The sequence below is a fragment of the Lathamus discolor genome, chromosome 1 (genome assembly GCF_037157495.1).
Source record: "Lathamus discolor isolate bLatDis1 chromosome 1, bLatDis1.hap1, whole genome shotgun sequence".
NCBI lineage: Eukaryota > Metazoa > Chordata > Aves > Psittaciformes > Psittacidae > Lathamus > Lathamus discolor.
Genome location: NC_088884.1, coordinates 113,202,763 through 113,217,940, shown reverse-complemented (window position 1 = coordinate 113,217,940; position 15,178 = coordinate 113,202,763). Strand labels below are relative to the sequence as shown.

Genomic DNA, 15,178 nt, shown 5'->3' with positions numbered 1-15,178 from the left:
GTCTTGTTCACTGGGAGATGAAAGGTATCAGGAGAGACTTGAGAGCTTCTACAATATAGTTACACAGCATCTTGCATAAAGCTATTGGTTGATCCAATTTGGTAGATGCTATGGCAATACTTTTCTGATAACGGGTTGAAAATTCATTGCACATGTGTCTACTTTGATAAGTACATGAGTGAACTGCAAAAGTGGGAGCCTAAGGGAGCTGTAAAGAAATATTTAGTGCAGTTAACAAAGCAGTCAACTGCACAGCTGCAAGTGCAATGTGACCCCCTTTACCTGTGGTCCTGCCTCGTGACACCTCTCCTGATGGAGGAGGAGTTGTGGGCTCAGATAGACTGGCAGAGGGCAGTGAGAAGCCAACCTCATATATATCATGCACTTCTATAAAAACTGAAAGAAATGATGTACAGTTTGAGAAAGAGGTCTTAGGCAAAATATTTGGAAAACGAAATCAGACTGACACTGACATTGAAGTTTTAGCTGGCAAGCAAACCCTTTCACTAAACCTTTTACTCTCCAATGGTGCACCTGTTGGTTGAGTTTTGTCTGAAATTGAATTGTAAGCACAAAAGCATAGGCACCAGGAGGTCTCTAAACGTTACTGTCATGTGGTACAGACAGATCTCTAGTTAAAATGTCCAATGTATTGCAGCAGGAGGCTGTGCTGCCACAGGGGATAAGACAAATTCATGGAAGAGCCACTGACAGCTATGAAATACCAATGATACAAGCTTTACTCAGGACATCTTCAAGCCACAGACTGCTGAAAGGCTATGGCAGAGGCCACATTACTGGACTCCTTCCTTATTTGCTATCCTTTCCTTCAGATCTTGTGCTAGCCGCCCTCAGTGAGAGGACTTGGGGCTACGTAGACGCAGGATCTGAGCAGGTACTGCTGGCTTAGATTTGCTTCTTAGCTTCAATGTTAAAAGAGAAGGTGCTCTAGCAAATACCAAAATACAGCAATAGTCTTTCATATGCACAGCCTTTCATGTGGCACCCCTCAAACACTTCTGCCAAGACCCTGATCACCAGCTCACCCAAGTAAATTAGCAGTCTAGGCACTGGGTCCAATCCGATACACACTGCATACATCCTTCTCTAAAATGCAGTCATGTTTAAAAAGGATGAGGATGAGGAAGATGTAATAGGACAAATTTTGTATTCAGGACTCCTGATCCTTCAACATACTTAAGTGCATGGGAAGTAGACTGAGTAGACAGATCCTGAGGGCTCTTCAAAGTTAAATGTTAACCAGGAAAGTAATAGCATTACACTGAAAATGCAAGTTTTAATTCCTAATTAAAATGTCACTTGTGCAGTTTTTGATTTGATTTTATTTTTCACTTCCACAAATATACTTGTTTCTGACTATTAATGTTGCATCCTGGTGCCAGTATTTGTGAATAAGTAATGGACACATATTAAATTATTGTGTAGCTGAAATTACAGATTATATAAAATCAATTTCGACTCTCTGAAACAAACATTTCTTTGTGTCATCTTTGTGGAAGGCTGTTGTATTAATCTCACTGTAACTTCCTCTTCCCTCCTCTATTTGGTTCAAAATCTGAACGTATTATTCAGAATACACATACACTGCAGAACATGTTGGTATGAAAGACAGTTAATAGGTCATATCACTATGAGTACAGAGAGTTTTCCACCTGGGCAAAGCCCAGGAAAAGCAAGACATTAGAAAAGCTGGAAGGAAAAGGATATAAAAAAATAGTCTTTGAGATAAAAAATGGGTTGCACTGTATCCCAGGTTACACTGTCTGTAATGAAAGAAAAAAATGAGCTGCACTGCTATTTCACTGTAATATCTGCTGCTGAGAAATTGATCATAAGTGGCAATCTGGAGCAAAGAATTAAAGCAAGTTATTCATAAAATATGATTGCAGAAGCCTATTTTTTATAAAAGTATAAAACTATACAGACACAGGCATCTAAATGTCTAGTTTTACCATGCTCAACTGAAAGAATGAAGGCTGCGTTACAGATGCTGGGGAACAGCATTGCGTGGGACTCAGCAGCTGAACGCACTGGGTGGGTTTGGTATGTGCCCCTGGTCCAGCATCTGCGATATGCTACAGCACTCCCCCGCCACACACTTCACCCATGCCCCTGCAGACTGGTCCTCACCACTGTCAGCAGGTCAGAAGGATCTGTACAATTCACCGTGGCAGAGGGAGAACGCATGGATGGGTTCAGGTGAAGGATAGGAAGGCAACTGCTGCTGAACTGCTAGCAAAAGGTGGGAAGTGGCTCCCCCACCATCAGAACATCTCAGAAAGCTGCAGGCTGGAAAGTTAACAAACACTCCACAGATGAAAACAACAGCTGACCCCCAGCAGTCTCTGACTGTGGCAAACTGCTTTAAAAGCCCTTGCAAATACGCACAGGTCACAAACTGAATTAGAAATACAGAAGGAAACATGCTATTTAATGCTTTTGACTAGTTTGGCCCAAAAGTCTCAGGTGGAAACATGTGCAGGTGAGTAAATACAAACAGAATCCAGCCATGAGCTGCAAAAAGCTGAGAAAGTTTATTCTTCAGTTTCTGTGAAGAAAGAAAATACAACTTCCGGCCATTACACAAAGCAAGGTTAAAAAAAATATAGAGTACCAGAAATGAGAAAGAGACAGAAAAGGAAGCAGATACTTCTATCTGTTGCGAAGGGACCCTTTTCTATTGAAGCAGCTTCTAGTTTTTTCACCTGCAGGGAAAAGAAATAAGACACTGAAAGCACAGCTCATAACAGGAAAAAGTAATAATCAATATCACATCCTCACATTAGTAGGAACACTTGCTCTTACCACTCCTAAACATGCAGCATGCCTGCTGACTGCTCTTTGCTGACCTGCATTGCTTTTCTTGCAGGGTAGGAGGCAAGGGAATTTTCAGTGCCAGAGTGCCTCACCTAGAGATTCAGCTTCTTCACCTGCTCCTAGAGGCATCCACCTGGGTCCTAGACAAAATAAGAGACAGATGAAAGTACCAACACATGTTGAGAAACCACATGGCCCACTGTGGAACCATGCCCCCTGGCAGGGGTAAATTTCCCTGGGTTGGGCCCCTAATAAGGTAAACCCCAAAGATTTCTTACCTTCTTAAATGCTGCAGTCCATGCTCAGATGTGCTCAGCATAATAGAAACTGAGGAGGAATGGTTCTCTGACCAGCTCCAGATTTGTCCTGTTGTACCACAGCCATACCTATGGTTTGATATGTGGGGCAGAACAGTTAAACAGTCTCAGCATTTGGAGATTCATGGAAAGTGGTGATGAAGATATTTCTATTCAACCATGTCATTTAAGAAGACTACAGGGTTTTGCAGGTCCAGACCCTAGCACTGCAATGGGCTGTCTCACCAGGTGCTGAACTTCTTGTATATTCCAATGATTGAAGTAAGTTTTTGTGCTGAATGAAAACAAGTTTTTCCTCCTCTCTTCTGGGATGGTTTCAGTGGTTAGTCACTATGTACATTACAGTCACTGGCCTCTGGTGTTGAAGGCCAGGAATCATCAAAGGCTTTATCAGAAGTCTTTGGAAATTCAGGAAGTCCAGGGGAATGTTGCAGGCACAAACCAGGGTCATCTCAAAAGTGGCTGAAGTTATGGGGTCCAATTACTCTGTGCCAAGAATGGACATCAAGGTAGGTAGCTCTTCTTGTGCAAGCAATGCACCCAAGAAATGTTACAAAAATCTACAGGCTGGAGGTACATCCAGTTGAAGAAGCAGGCAACAGCTCCAAGGTCGTTATTACTATTAACCACCAGCAGCTTTTGGAAGAGATGTGGAGCACATGGGAGTGCTGGTTGTTCTACATCCTTGCTTCATACTGTTTTGTACTGCACTGCTGTCTGAGAGCACTTCTAGATATTGACAGATCCGTTTCTACAGTGTGATTGCAATAAATTAAGGGTGTTTCACATGTGACATGTCAGGTGTCTCCTCAAATATCCGTGTTTGCCTGGTACATTTTCGCAGCTTTGTTTAGTTAGCAGTGCTTGAATTTTCATTTGTGTGCGCAGTGGGTGTCTGGGGATGCCCTAATGCAGACATTTACCATGGACCTTTCTCCAGCCACCTTCCATTCCAGGTGCCTCACCAAAATCTGAGCACATCAGCTTTGACACATTTCATATCCTTCCAGCAAATTCGGGGCAGAACAGGCAATACCCCTACAAGCCAAATAAGTCATATCTTACCCTGTCATCTGAAAAGAGCACACATTGGTTAGAACACATGCCCTAATGAATAAGCTTGTGCTTAAGGTGCCAGGATTATACCTAACAGCTCTGAAATATTGTGTCACCTGCACATTCATATGAGACTTTATACTGAATGTTGAACTGGTGTGCTGCTACTATAAAGGCCCGTTATACGTTTTACCTGCTCTAGAATGGGCACTCCAGGCAACGGCCATAAAGGAAAATTTTCACATCATTACTCAGGCATCAGTATTTCTATCACACATCATTTATCTGCATGGCGTAACCTTACCTCAATTTCTATTCCCCAACCTTTCTGTTACTGAGGAATTTCCATCCTTCAGCATTTCATGAATCCTAAAAGATGTTCGATACCTTTGCTGGTTTTCAGTGAAATATGCGCTAACCCTTACAGAAAAAGTTAGAGATGTTTTCAAGATAGGCAATGCTTTACCACTGCTATCACGGATGATAGTATTGATCTGTTAGCCATCAAGTAAAACCCTCCATCTTATATTCATGGGAAACATATCTACTACTGACAAGCTGAACATGCAGTTCTGTGGGCTATATTGAATCCCAAATAAGGAATATTTTTTCTGGTAGTTTTTCCATAGCTCCCTATTGTAGAAGACCTTTTACTCTTCCTGGGAATGGACAACCTAAACATGCCTGTACATTCAACACGGAATGGCTGCAGTAAGTCCTGCATTTGTACATTAGTGTAAAATGAGACGAACCAGTATCCTGGGCGTTTTTATCCGTGCTGAGTTTTCATGTAAGATGCAAGTACAGGCACTTATCTTGCATCAGGTGTTATAGTTTACTGGCAAAGTACATGAAAAATTCAAGGTGTTTAGTGTTGCCCGTCTGTTTTTTCACTTTACATCAATTCTCAGCCAGTTGTGCCTCACAGACCATAGCCATCAGAAGAGCTATTTTTCTAAAATGAGAATATTAAAGCTCAGTTTTACCAGGTGTTCCTGATGATACTGCTCCATTTAAAATCATAACGTTAGTCCAGGCTTAACTGAGTACTCTTCTTTTCCTGTACTCCTTCACATTAATGGTAGGTGTTTGAAATACTATTCTTGATTAAATTTAATTCATCTATGCTCCTGAAAAAGGAGTCTTTCTTTTGTAATTTCAGTTCATAGTCAGAACCTAATTTTAGAAGCCCCAAAATAGGATCCTTCAGTAGTCAATGGACCCGAACAGTCAGCTCATTCCAGTTCAAGATACATGGCCAAGGCAGAAGGGATAAATAGCCCTCTGGACACATACATCTCCTTCAACTGTCTATGTGCAGCTGGCTTAGTTTTTAGATAGATAAAATAAGTCAAGATAAAACTTCCCATGTCCTTTGATCAAGACATATCATGCACAACACTGACACAGGGTTTTTCTAGGTTACTTGCTTGATCACTTTGTAGGTCATATCTTTTTGTTTATACATTTTTACATAATTTTAACACAACTATATAATCTTATAATATTCTGTTTGGAATAAAAAGTAAAAATAAAGAAAAAAATCATGTATACTTCTAATACAGCTTAATTTGAATACATGTCAAAGCAGACTTTGTTGTATATATGCTTCACCATAGGCAGCTAGTGAGAGGATAGTGTAGATCTCTCTGTAAGGTTAAGGCTGCTTTTAAGAATCTTCTAGATTTAGTAATTTTGTTGGCATGTACAATTGGAGGTGGCTACAACACAAATTTCTAAGCAGCTGGACAATTAATTCATCTTTATTTGAGCTGGATTTTATGTGTCTAAAAAGGAAAAGGATGAACACATGTAAAGAAGTTTTATGCAGTGCAATTGTTTTTAGCTGAGGGACCACGATTCAGACATTTCTCAAGTTCTATCTGTACTGTAAGAAACACTGGCTTTCACGCTCCAGCTTTTAATGCAGCAAGTAAGTCTCATTCAAATGGGCAGGCATCCTAACACACTCAAAAATACCGGTATGAGTGACAAATATTTCTGTAAGAAAGCAGGCCCTTCTTTCAGAGTGCTTTTAATTTAAGCAGTAAAGTGTTGAAAATCATGGAGAAAAACAGGACTTCCATTCCTGTGAAAGCATGTTTCATTTTGAAACACACAAAAATGTAAGAATTAAAGCAAAAATGGTAGCTAAATATGAATTGTATTAATGAGAAGAGGGCAAGAATCTTGCCTACTAAGTGGTTATGACTCATACCTTCCAATTATAGCATGCATACATCATACTTCAGTTAAAAAGAATATCAAGTATCCTCTGGATGGAAGACATTCAGATACTTGGTGAACCAGAAGCTGATTAACAGGCATCCGATCTCATCTTGTGAAAAAGAAAGCAAACCCAAAACAGTGAGCCTGAGTCTTTTCTCATTTACCCTGCTGTAAAACACATTCTGCTGCTGTCAATGAAGTTATTTTATTGTTGAAACCAGTGTGAGGGAAGAATCAATCAAGAAATGTCTATCAATTCCAGCATCTGACTTCATCCAGCTTGCAAAAAGACCCCAATGATTTTAAATAAAAACATACACACAACTTCATACTCCTTAAAATAAAGCTAAAAGTCTATTCCCAAAGCCATACCCCCCCCAGATTCCCAAATCACAAAGCTCTGAAGTACAATCACTTAAGTGCCACAGCACAGTTGCTGAAGTGCCAAAGCCTAGTTTGCATTTGCTCAACAGCAGTGGGGCAGAATGATGTATCTTGCAATGGAACAGGCCCTTCTCCTCCCCCTCTAGCCTCCTAGCACACTGCTCTGTGTCGGCGAGGCTGCTGGAAGCATAACTATGGTTTGTGGCAAGGGCTGCCAGAGAAGCCCTATGGGTCTCCTGGATCATGTGAAAGCTTCTGGGAGCTGCAGAGAAGGCTGGAGAGAGCAGACAGTGCCTCTCGAGCAAGTAGAGGATACTTCAGATCAAGTGCTGTGTTTCAGTGGGCTTCCCAAGAATTCAGAGGAAAAGGGAGAGCAGCTATCAGGCAACCGCTGAAATGTCAGTGGGGGAAATAGATGGCCAAAAAAGCATGAAGTATGAAGCTGTTTTTCCTGGGGTCTTCCTCAGATGAGGCAAGAGCAAGAGAGCAAAGGTGGGACCTAGACAGCTGAGGAAGCAATGGATGAAGGGGAGCAGTTTCAGCATGAGTAGCTCTGCCATGAGAGGTGTTTGTTTGTTTTTAAATAGTGGAAATCATATTAGCCAGAATTTTATTCTGCTCAGTCTTACTTTGCACTACTCCTGTGGAACGTATAACTGCATCCATCTTTTGCTCATATGGATGCGATTTTGCTTTCTTTTGTGCATGTAATCTATAACCTCTGTTCCTTTAGACTTTATTAGCACATATGTTGTAAGAAATCGCATCACTGAAGCGCAGGACAAAGGAATTTGCAATGAGAGTAGGATTTCGACTGCAAAGGGTGGCTGGGTACAGGGCTGACTGAACACTGCTGACACCGACTCCAGCTGAGCCCTGTTTATGTACAGTGCTGACTCCCAAACCTTTTGGCCCCTGGGATCAGTCCCCAGACTCCCTTGTTTATCCAGATCTAGCTGATAAATATCATGATCGAGTTACCCCTGAACATGCCAACCTGTAGATCACTTACAATCAATGATTTTAAAAATTGATTTTTCCTAAGCCAGTCACGCTTCTCACTCCCAAATACAGATACCACACACAGTGCAGCTGCACTGCTGCTCTACAGGCTCCCAGTCTGGGAGTTTGTACTGTAGAAGAACTGTTCGCAGTGATTTTGATCTGACAGACACTGAAGACGGTCTTGCTATTGGAAATTACGTTGCAAACTGCTCTTCTCTGGGCTCAGACGAGGAGACAGACATACACATGGAGGAAATACTCACCGGTCTCAGAAGAAGTTGTCTTCACGGAAAGAAGTTTCACTCCTTCTTTATCTGACTGGGCTCTGTTGAAGTCAGAAAACAATTAAGCAGAGAGTGTGCATGTTGGTCAAGCAAACAAAATTCTAAGATTATGGTCTGCAGGAGGCAGTACCTGTGCCAGTCGGTACTGGCAGGCTTGAAATGGGCTTTGCATGGGGCCATGTGTAAGTTGTGCTTGTGGAAAACACCATACACCGAAATCTCTGAAAACACCTTCCTCTTAAAATAGGTAATAAATCAAGTTGCATGACTCTGGGTTCACTCTAGCACTCCACAGAAGTGCACCTCTGTCAATATAAGGCTTTTGGTGATGCTGAGTTGCAAGAAGGGTCACTTTAGATGTCCAGGGAATCAGGGCTAGCAAGTAAATCAGCAGCCCAAATGTTGCTTTCGGACATAGAGGACACAGCCAGACTCAATGGCCTCTACTATATATCTTGTAATGATTCTTTCTCAGTTTCACCCTTCTCAAACTCCTTAGCCAATACTGTTTCAACTAAGCCTCTGCAAATGGACTAGTGGAGAGAATATGGGACAGAGTAACAGGAAATAATAGGAGAGAAGAGAAAAAGAAAGAGAAAAGCCAGAATAAGAAACATTAAAAAGAGAGAAAATGTGAACAAAAGAAGGGGGATGAGAAAGGATGGGAAGAAAAAAAAAAATCAATGGTGCAAAAACTCAAAAAGAAGGGAAAAAAGACTGCGCCAATGGGCCCTGTGGCATAGCATAAACCATTTCTCCACTTCAAAAGATCCCCTGGAAAACAATTAAGAGCCATCACATTTCTATACATGCTGGAACAGATGCTTATCATGCACACTAGTGTACAATAACTGCAAGTGCATCCCTTTCAATAGGATATTTCTCCTTGGGGTAGCAACTACTTATTACGTTTAAATAGAGAAAGATCAAAGCAAATCTCATGCAGAATCTGCTGCAATCACAAGTGCCCCGTGAGAGATCTCAAAGCAATGAAAAGACAGGATTCAACTTACTGTTCAGTGCTGTTCTCTTGTCTCTCTGGAAGAAGGAAAAAGTTAATATAATTTTGACTGCTGGAACTCACTTAAGTAAGCAGCTATTGCAGTTGCTAGCAGAAGGCTTAGTTGTGATTTTGCATTATTGCATTAAGCACATTAATACAATTGAACAGCTTGAATTGTAATTACTTTTCTAGTTCATCTTCCCAAAAGATAACCTTGTTGTCTATGAAAGTGAACTGATATTGCCCAAATCGATACTTCTGGAAACTAAGGAAAATGATATGTGACTTGTGCAAGAGCACAGCAGGAGCACGTTTTTCCCTGCAGCTCCCAAATCCCCAGGTATCTGGCACAGAGGCAAGCATGCAATGGCTCTCCAGTATGTGACAACTGAGCTAAGAGAGACAGGAAGAGGAAAGTGAAGGAACAAGCTGCCAGGCTGTACTCTCTGGGAGGTTTAACCTGGCATGACATGTGAGAAGGGAGCCTGTCTGCCCCACCAATGAGGAACAGGTTTCTCCCCAAAATGAATCATATACTGAATGTATTTTATTCTTATGTGCAAGTGTGTGCAGATGGATGGGGCCAGGGGGTTACATCAGATACACAGAGCCAATTCTAGCCCCATGATACTGGGCACAGGGCTCTCCATCTGTGGAGGAAGCACACTGGATAGGCCCGGGCAAACCCTACGGGAAGCACCACAGATATCTATCTACTCTAGCTTCCAAATGAATTTGCCAGTACCATGCCTGCTGGCATTTGTGCACAGGGGAGGCTGGCAAGGAAATGCTCCTAACCTCATACCTTTATCTCTTGACTCCAAATATTCAGTAATTTCCTAAGCAGGGATCACACCATCCTCTGTTTATCTGGGACTGGTTTTTCCATGTCATTGGCTAAATTGGCTGCGACACGCTGTTAGCCTTGGTCTACAGCTTCAACACCCTGCTGTGATTTTATATTTCCAAGTCCTGGTGATTTCACAGTCGAAAATCTGCACAGGTCTCCTAACTCATGCCAGTTCACAGGGAGAAATAAAACACAGTCTGGATTCAGAGCTGGGTGTTCATTTAATGGAGAATTACACTTGCTCGTGGCCTACTCAGGCAACTTTTGGAAACATTTAGCAGATGGAATTAAACCCCGTTATCTTAAGTATTTTGTGGACAGCAGGGAAACATACTGGCTTTAGCTGCTCTGTCAAGATGCTTCTGAAAACACTGTTTGCTCAGGGATTTTGTTCCCATGTACACTATACTGTAACTGGAAAACTTTACTTATATGTAGTGCATATGTGAGTATGTGTGTGTATAGCAGGTATTTCCTAAAAGAAAGCATTGATATTCCTTTCCTGTATCTAGAACAGAGATAAAATAAATGTAGTGATTTTGTTAAACAATATCTCCAAACTTAGTTTTCGTTGTCTTTTTCTACCTGATTGACTGATTGTGTTAGCACAGCTGTTTGTTAGCACTCTGTAGCTGCAAAAGCATGAACAAAAAGCTTTATAGCATTATATATTCTCCAAAAATAAGAGACCTGTTTGCTCGCTCTGTTCTTCCTACTGATTTTGAAAATGAAGTGTTATTTTCCTACTTTAGACAAAATACTTTGAAATACAGAAAGGTTTCCCATCAGACTACTCCAACGTCTATGGCTAAGGTAGTCTAAAAAGACCCCGGAGATCTTTAATAGTAAAAAGCATATTGATCTTTTTCCCCTTCAGAGAAAGCAAGCCAAATACCTGGAGTTTTCTTCTGGCATATTCTGTACAAAGACACCAAGGAGAAGACAGAGAGGGTAATAACTATCAAGGTGATGACGACTGGCAAGATAACGCCTGCAAAAGAACAACAACATAATTTTGCTTGCTGCCCCTGGCTTGCACTGTCTCCATGTACAGGCACTTGCATGCACAAAGGTGAGAGGCACCAGCTCCACTCCATCAAACATTACTGGCTTCTCTGGAGCGAGGTAACCTACTCGTTCATGTTATTCCTCCCACACCCACTGAGCCCCAGGCTCACAGCCTTTGTGGAGGGGTATTTAGGTGCTTTCCTTCCCCCAGCCTTAGTCCTTCCCTGACACTTAACAGTGCCCTGTGGAACTGACACCACCATCTCCATCAAAATATCCACAATTCAGCCCCAGTATTAACAGCCCCCCAAAGTTTTGCAAAACAGTCGTGTTTCAGGAATAAATTTTTGTTACATGCAATTTATTTTTTCCTCTTTTTTGAAAACAAGACTCATCCAAAATTCAGCAACTGAAGCGATTATTTCTCTTTTAATGTTGTACCCCCAGAAAGACACTAAGGAGTTGCATAACTCAGTAACATTCCCCACAGCACTTAAAACCAGGGATAAAAAATGCAAGATCTCCTTTTTAAATGAGGACATTTCTTTCCTTTTATTATTTCCCACCATCTGCCATTTCCTGACAGGTGTTTCCCAGCCAAGAAGCAAAAAGGAAAGAATTATGTAATGAGGAGAAGCTTTCATGGGGAAATACATAAGCCCAGTTTCTCCCCATTTATCGTTTTGCTGGCAGTGGTTGGCCACATTTAAATGTAGCCTAAACCATGGGTCGGGGGATGCTGGGTCTGCATTCTCACAACCTTCCACAGCATCAGCTATCTTCAATGGCTTTTGATGCAATCAATATTTAATATTCATACATATATGCGTGTGTGTGCATCTGCAGAACTTGAGAGAGAGCCCTGAGAAAGGTTTACAGTAGAAAAACATCAAACGTGTTTTTCTAAGCCAGTATTTTGGGTAGGAAATAGCAGATCTGCAGCAACATGCTTGCCCTAGAGATGCATAATATTAAAATAAAAGATTAAGTAACATGCATCAAACATCAAGTGCTTGAAGAGTCTGCAGAAGACTCCCTCCTAGTCCTTCTCTCCTGTGACAATATTAACAGTATATTTAAATAGTGCATTCATAACAACATATTCATATAATATGTATTCAGAATGGTATATAACAGCATTTCCACGTGCTTCCCTGGGTCTTCTCTCACAGCGGATGACTCTGTTCACATTTTTCCCCCAGTTTTATTGCTTTGAATCAGTCCTGGGAAATAACTGTGCTGCTCTCCAGTGAGAGGTTTGTCAACTTGTTAAGCTCTGCTTCTCTTTGAGAGAATTTTTGTAGCAGGTGGTTAAATTGGGTTTGTAATAGGGTCTGCATCTGGTAAGGCTGAAAATAAAACTGCCAGCTTAATTTCTCCACTACTCCAATCACTCATGGAAAGCCAAACTGATTGACTGAAAACTCAAAAGCTGGACAATAAAATAGGAACACTCACTAGAATAGTGGTTGTCACTCCCTGACCCTTTCTTGTTTCCAGGAGTGCTTTCAGGACTGTAAAAACCTAGATTTGCAAAAGAAATATAACCTTTCAGGTTAACATGTAATTGCCAGAACTCCCCAAACAACTCCCCTTAAAAATTACCCTCCCCAAGTAACTTTGTATCCCCAGTTCTGGAGCCATTTGGTGCTCCACATCTATAATTCTTCTAATACCACCTCGGTAACTCAGCAAGGGGAGTGGAAAAGTTTATCTATCTAGTTTGGCCTAGAAGAAGCACACTTTTCATGGGTGAAGTCTTCCCTAGGATCATCTGCTTGTCCACTTACAGGTTATAAACAACACTTTCTCACTTTTAGGAGTTTAAGGTAATGTTCAACATTAGAGGAAACCTTTTGACAAGCAAATAAACAAACAAGAGAGTGAAAAAGAGACCTGCCTCCAAAAGAAAAAAGACCAAAATATTAGATTGCTAATTAAAAAACACGTGCTAATAGTAGATGAAGTAGTCCAAAGAGGTGCAATGTTAGTAGCTATTGATTTTCTTGAGATTTGAGTGCTATAAGCAGATGTGTGTGCTTTCTCTGTCACATTTGAGGATAGCAATGACTGTTGGGAGCTTCTGGGGCATTTTTTAGGACAGGGTTTAAAGGAACGCAGTTCTACCTTCAGGTGCTAATCTGAATTTGAGTCAGGCACCAACAAACTGAAATACTTATTACCTTCTTGGATACAGTCTGTGAAAAAATAATCACTGAACTTCCACAGAGAAAAAACCCCACCAACCTTGGTGCTTCCTTAGTGACTCTATACAGGACACAGGGTTTTGTCCCATATTGGATGGAAGCTTGAGTAGACACGTGCTTACTGCTGCTGAAGAAGCTGACCCTGGGTAGGAGTCCTGGGGTAACGATTGACCTTGGTGATCTTAAAGTTCTTTTCCAACCTGGCTGATTCTATGATTCTATGACCAGCTGGACAACTGTAGCGCAAGGCAACCATTTCAACTTCTCATGTAAGTATCAGAAATGGCTCCCAAACAAAGGTGCCTGGGGAAGGTAGGGAAGAGGGTCTTTTAAGCAGAGGTCCTAGTAGAGAGTATAGCTCTGTGTGTAGGTAGTGAGAACACGATAGCGGCCACTGAGGTTTTGTTGCAGGCTCTGATCCACTGCTCAGGTACCCACACGTACCCTGCACCTGTAGGGATGCGCTGTTCCCCTTCCAAAGAGCAGAAGGCAGCTCAAACTGATGGGTGGAAACTAAGAAATTTACTGAGTCACTAAAACTAATTTCCCAGAGCCATTTTGAGGGCTAGAATGCAATTTTGTTCTGCTAAGTCTCTGAATGACATGTCACTACTTTTTCAGAAGCTTTTGTATAGGCAGTACTTGTAATTCTAGACCACTGAATTAGAGTTACAAACAAGGTTTGTTTGTCCCTACCATGTAGGATTCCCTCTTCCTTGCTACACTGATTTTAAACTGAGGCCCACTATTGAGAAATGTGCTGGTGATTGCTTTTCCTCCACTATTCTCCTTTTGCCCATATTCCCATTCTCACACCATATGAGTCTGTTTAGATTTGTAAGAGTATGTTGTCTGGCACAAGAGAAGCAAAGCAGAGAACAGTCAGGGTCCAGTTTCTCGACTGGATATGCCAGTATACTGGATTTTTCAGGTAACTAGGAACCACATAGTCCTACTTAAAAATTTATGTGGGTTGACTGGTAGTGCAAAGGGAAAGATTTGAGCACTGTGTTTTCATTTCTGTTCCAATGTTGTGCAGCTGTGTGAATTTTGGGCAGATTATTTAGCGTCTCTATTTCCTTTCCTTTCCTTCCTCTCCTTCCCCCCCGCCTTCATTTGTCTGGCCACAGACTGAAGCCTCCTGGGGAAAAACAATCACTTACTGCGTGCTTTTGTGATGCTTTAACAATACAGCCACAGCTGAGACATTCTGATGCTACAGTGTAGGAAACAATCATTGCCTGAGACCTTTATCTCTGAAAATTTGCTGTGTTTCTTTAAAACAGAAGTTGTCTCTCCTGTGGTGCCTGCCTGCTGAGGGGTGATAATGTAAGGATGGAAACTGTGAGCTATCAAGTGACTCAAATAATTCTTCTGAATGCGTAATTCTGTGTGATTGCTTTGGATTTCCCAGGGAAATACTACTGCCCTTTTCACTACCTTACCTGATATACTACATGGTATACAGGGCAAGCAGGCAATTATCACAGCAATGAGTTATCCTGGATACTGACTGAAAATGTCAACAGAAACAAATGACACTGAAAACCATGAATGTGTATCCCTGCATTTGTGCAGCATCTCTACAGGATTAAAACTGAGGATTCAAATCCATTGGTCATTTTCCTTGTTCTCTGTTAAATGACCAAGATGTGAGTAATGCAGGAAAGAAAATCTATAGGTTAGCATATTAACTACTTGAAATAAGACATGTAATAGCATGGATTAAGGAATTAAAACCTTTAACTCTGTTAAACATTTTCTTGCAAGCCCGCCCATCCTGTCTACTTTCCCTGAATCTGGAAAGTGAATCTGGAAGATATTTTCCAGCTATGGAATGATCTGGGATCAGAATAACAATTAATTGGAGTAATATATCCATCATGGTAACGTGAGAGACAAGCTTTTGCTGGCAGCAGCAGCAAGAACTGCAGGGACCAGCACAGAAGGGACTGTTTCCTGATAAGCCCAGAGAAAGGAAAACACGACAATACAGG

At 41.4% G+C, this 15,178-nt stretch overlaps 1 protein-coding gene and 1 long non-coding RNA gene across 2 annotated transcripts in view; both read right to left on the bottom strand.

Annotated features, from left to right (window-relative positions):
• EMCN (endomucin) overlaps positions 1–15,178 on the bottom strand; it is a 55,115-nt gene that overhangs the window by 5,725 nt on the left and 34,212 nt on the right. The window contains exons 7-10 of the mRNA XM_065691348.1: positions 12,433–12,498; positions 10,862–10,957; positions 9,127–9,151; positions 8,093–8,154 (exon numbers count right to left, since the gene is read on the bottom strand). Coding sequence (XP_065547420.1) covers positions 8,093–8,154; positions 9,127–9,151; positions 10,862–10,957; positions 12,433–12,498 — 249 coding nt within the window. The remainder of the gene's footprint in view (positions 1–8,092; positions 8,155–9,126; positions 9,152–10,861; positions 10,958–12,432; positions 12,499–15,178) is intronic.
• LOC136020347 (uncharacterized) lies at positions 2,537–4,227 on the bottom strand. Its single transcript, XR_010615296.1, has 2 exons — positions 3,117–4,227; positions 2,537–2,978 (listed from the first exon to the last, which is right to left on the bottom strand). It is a non-coding gene; the product is annotated as an uncharacterized LOC136020347 (long non-coding RNA).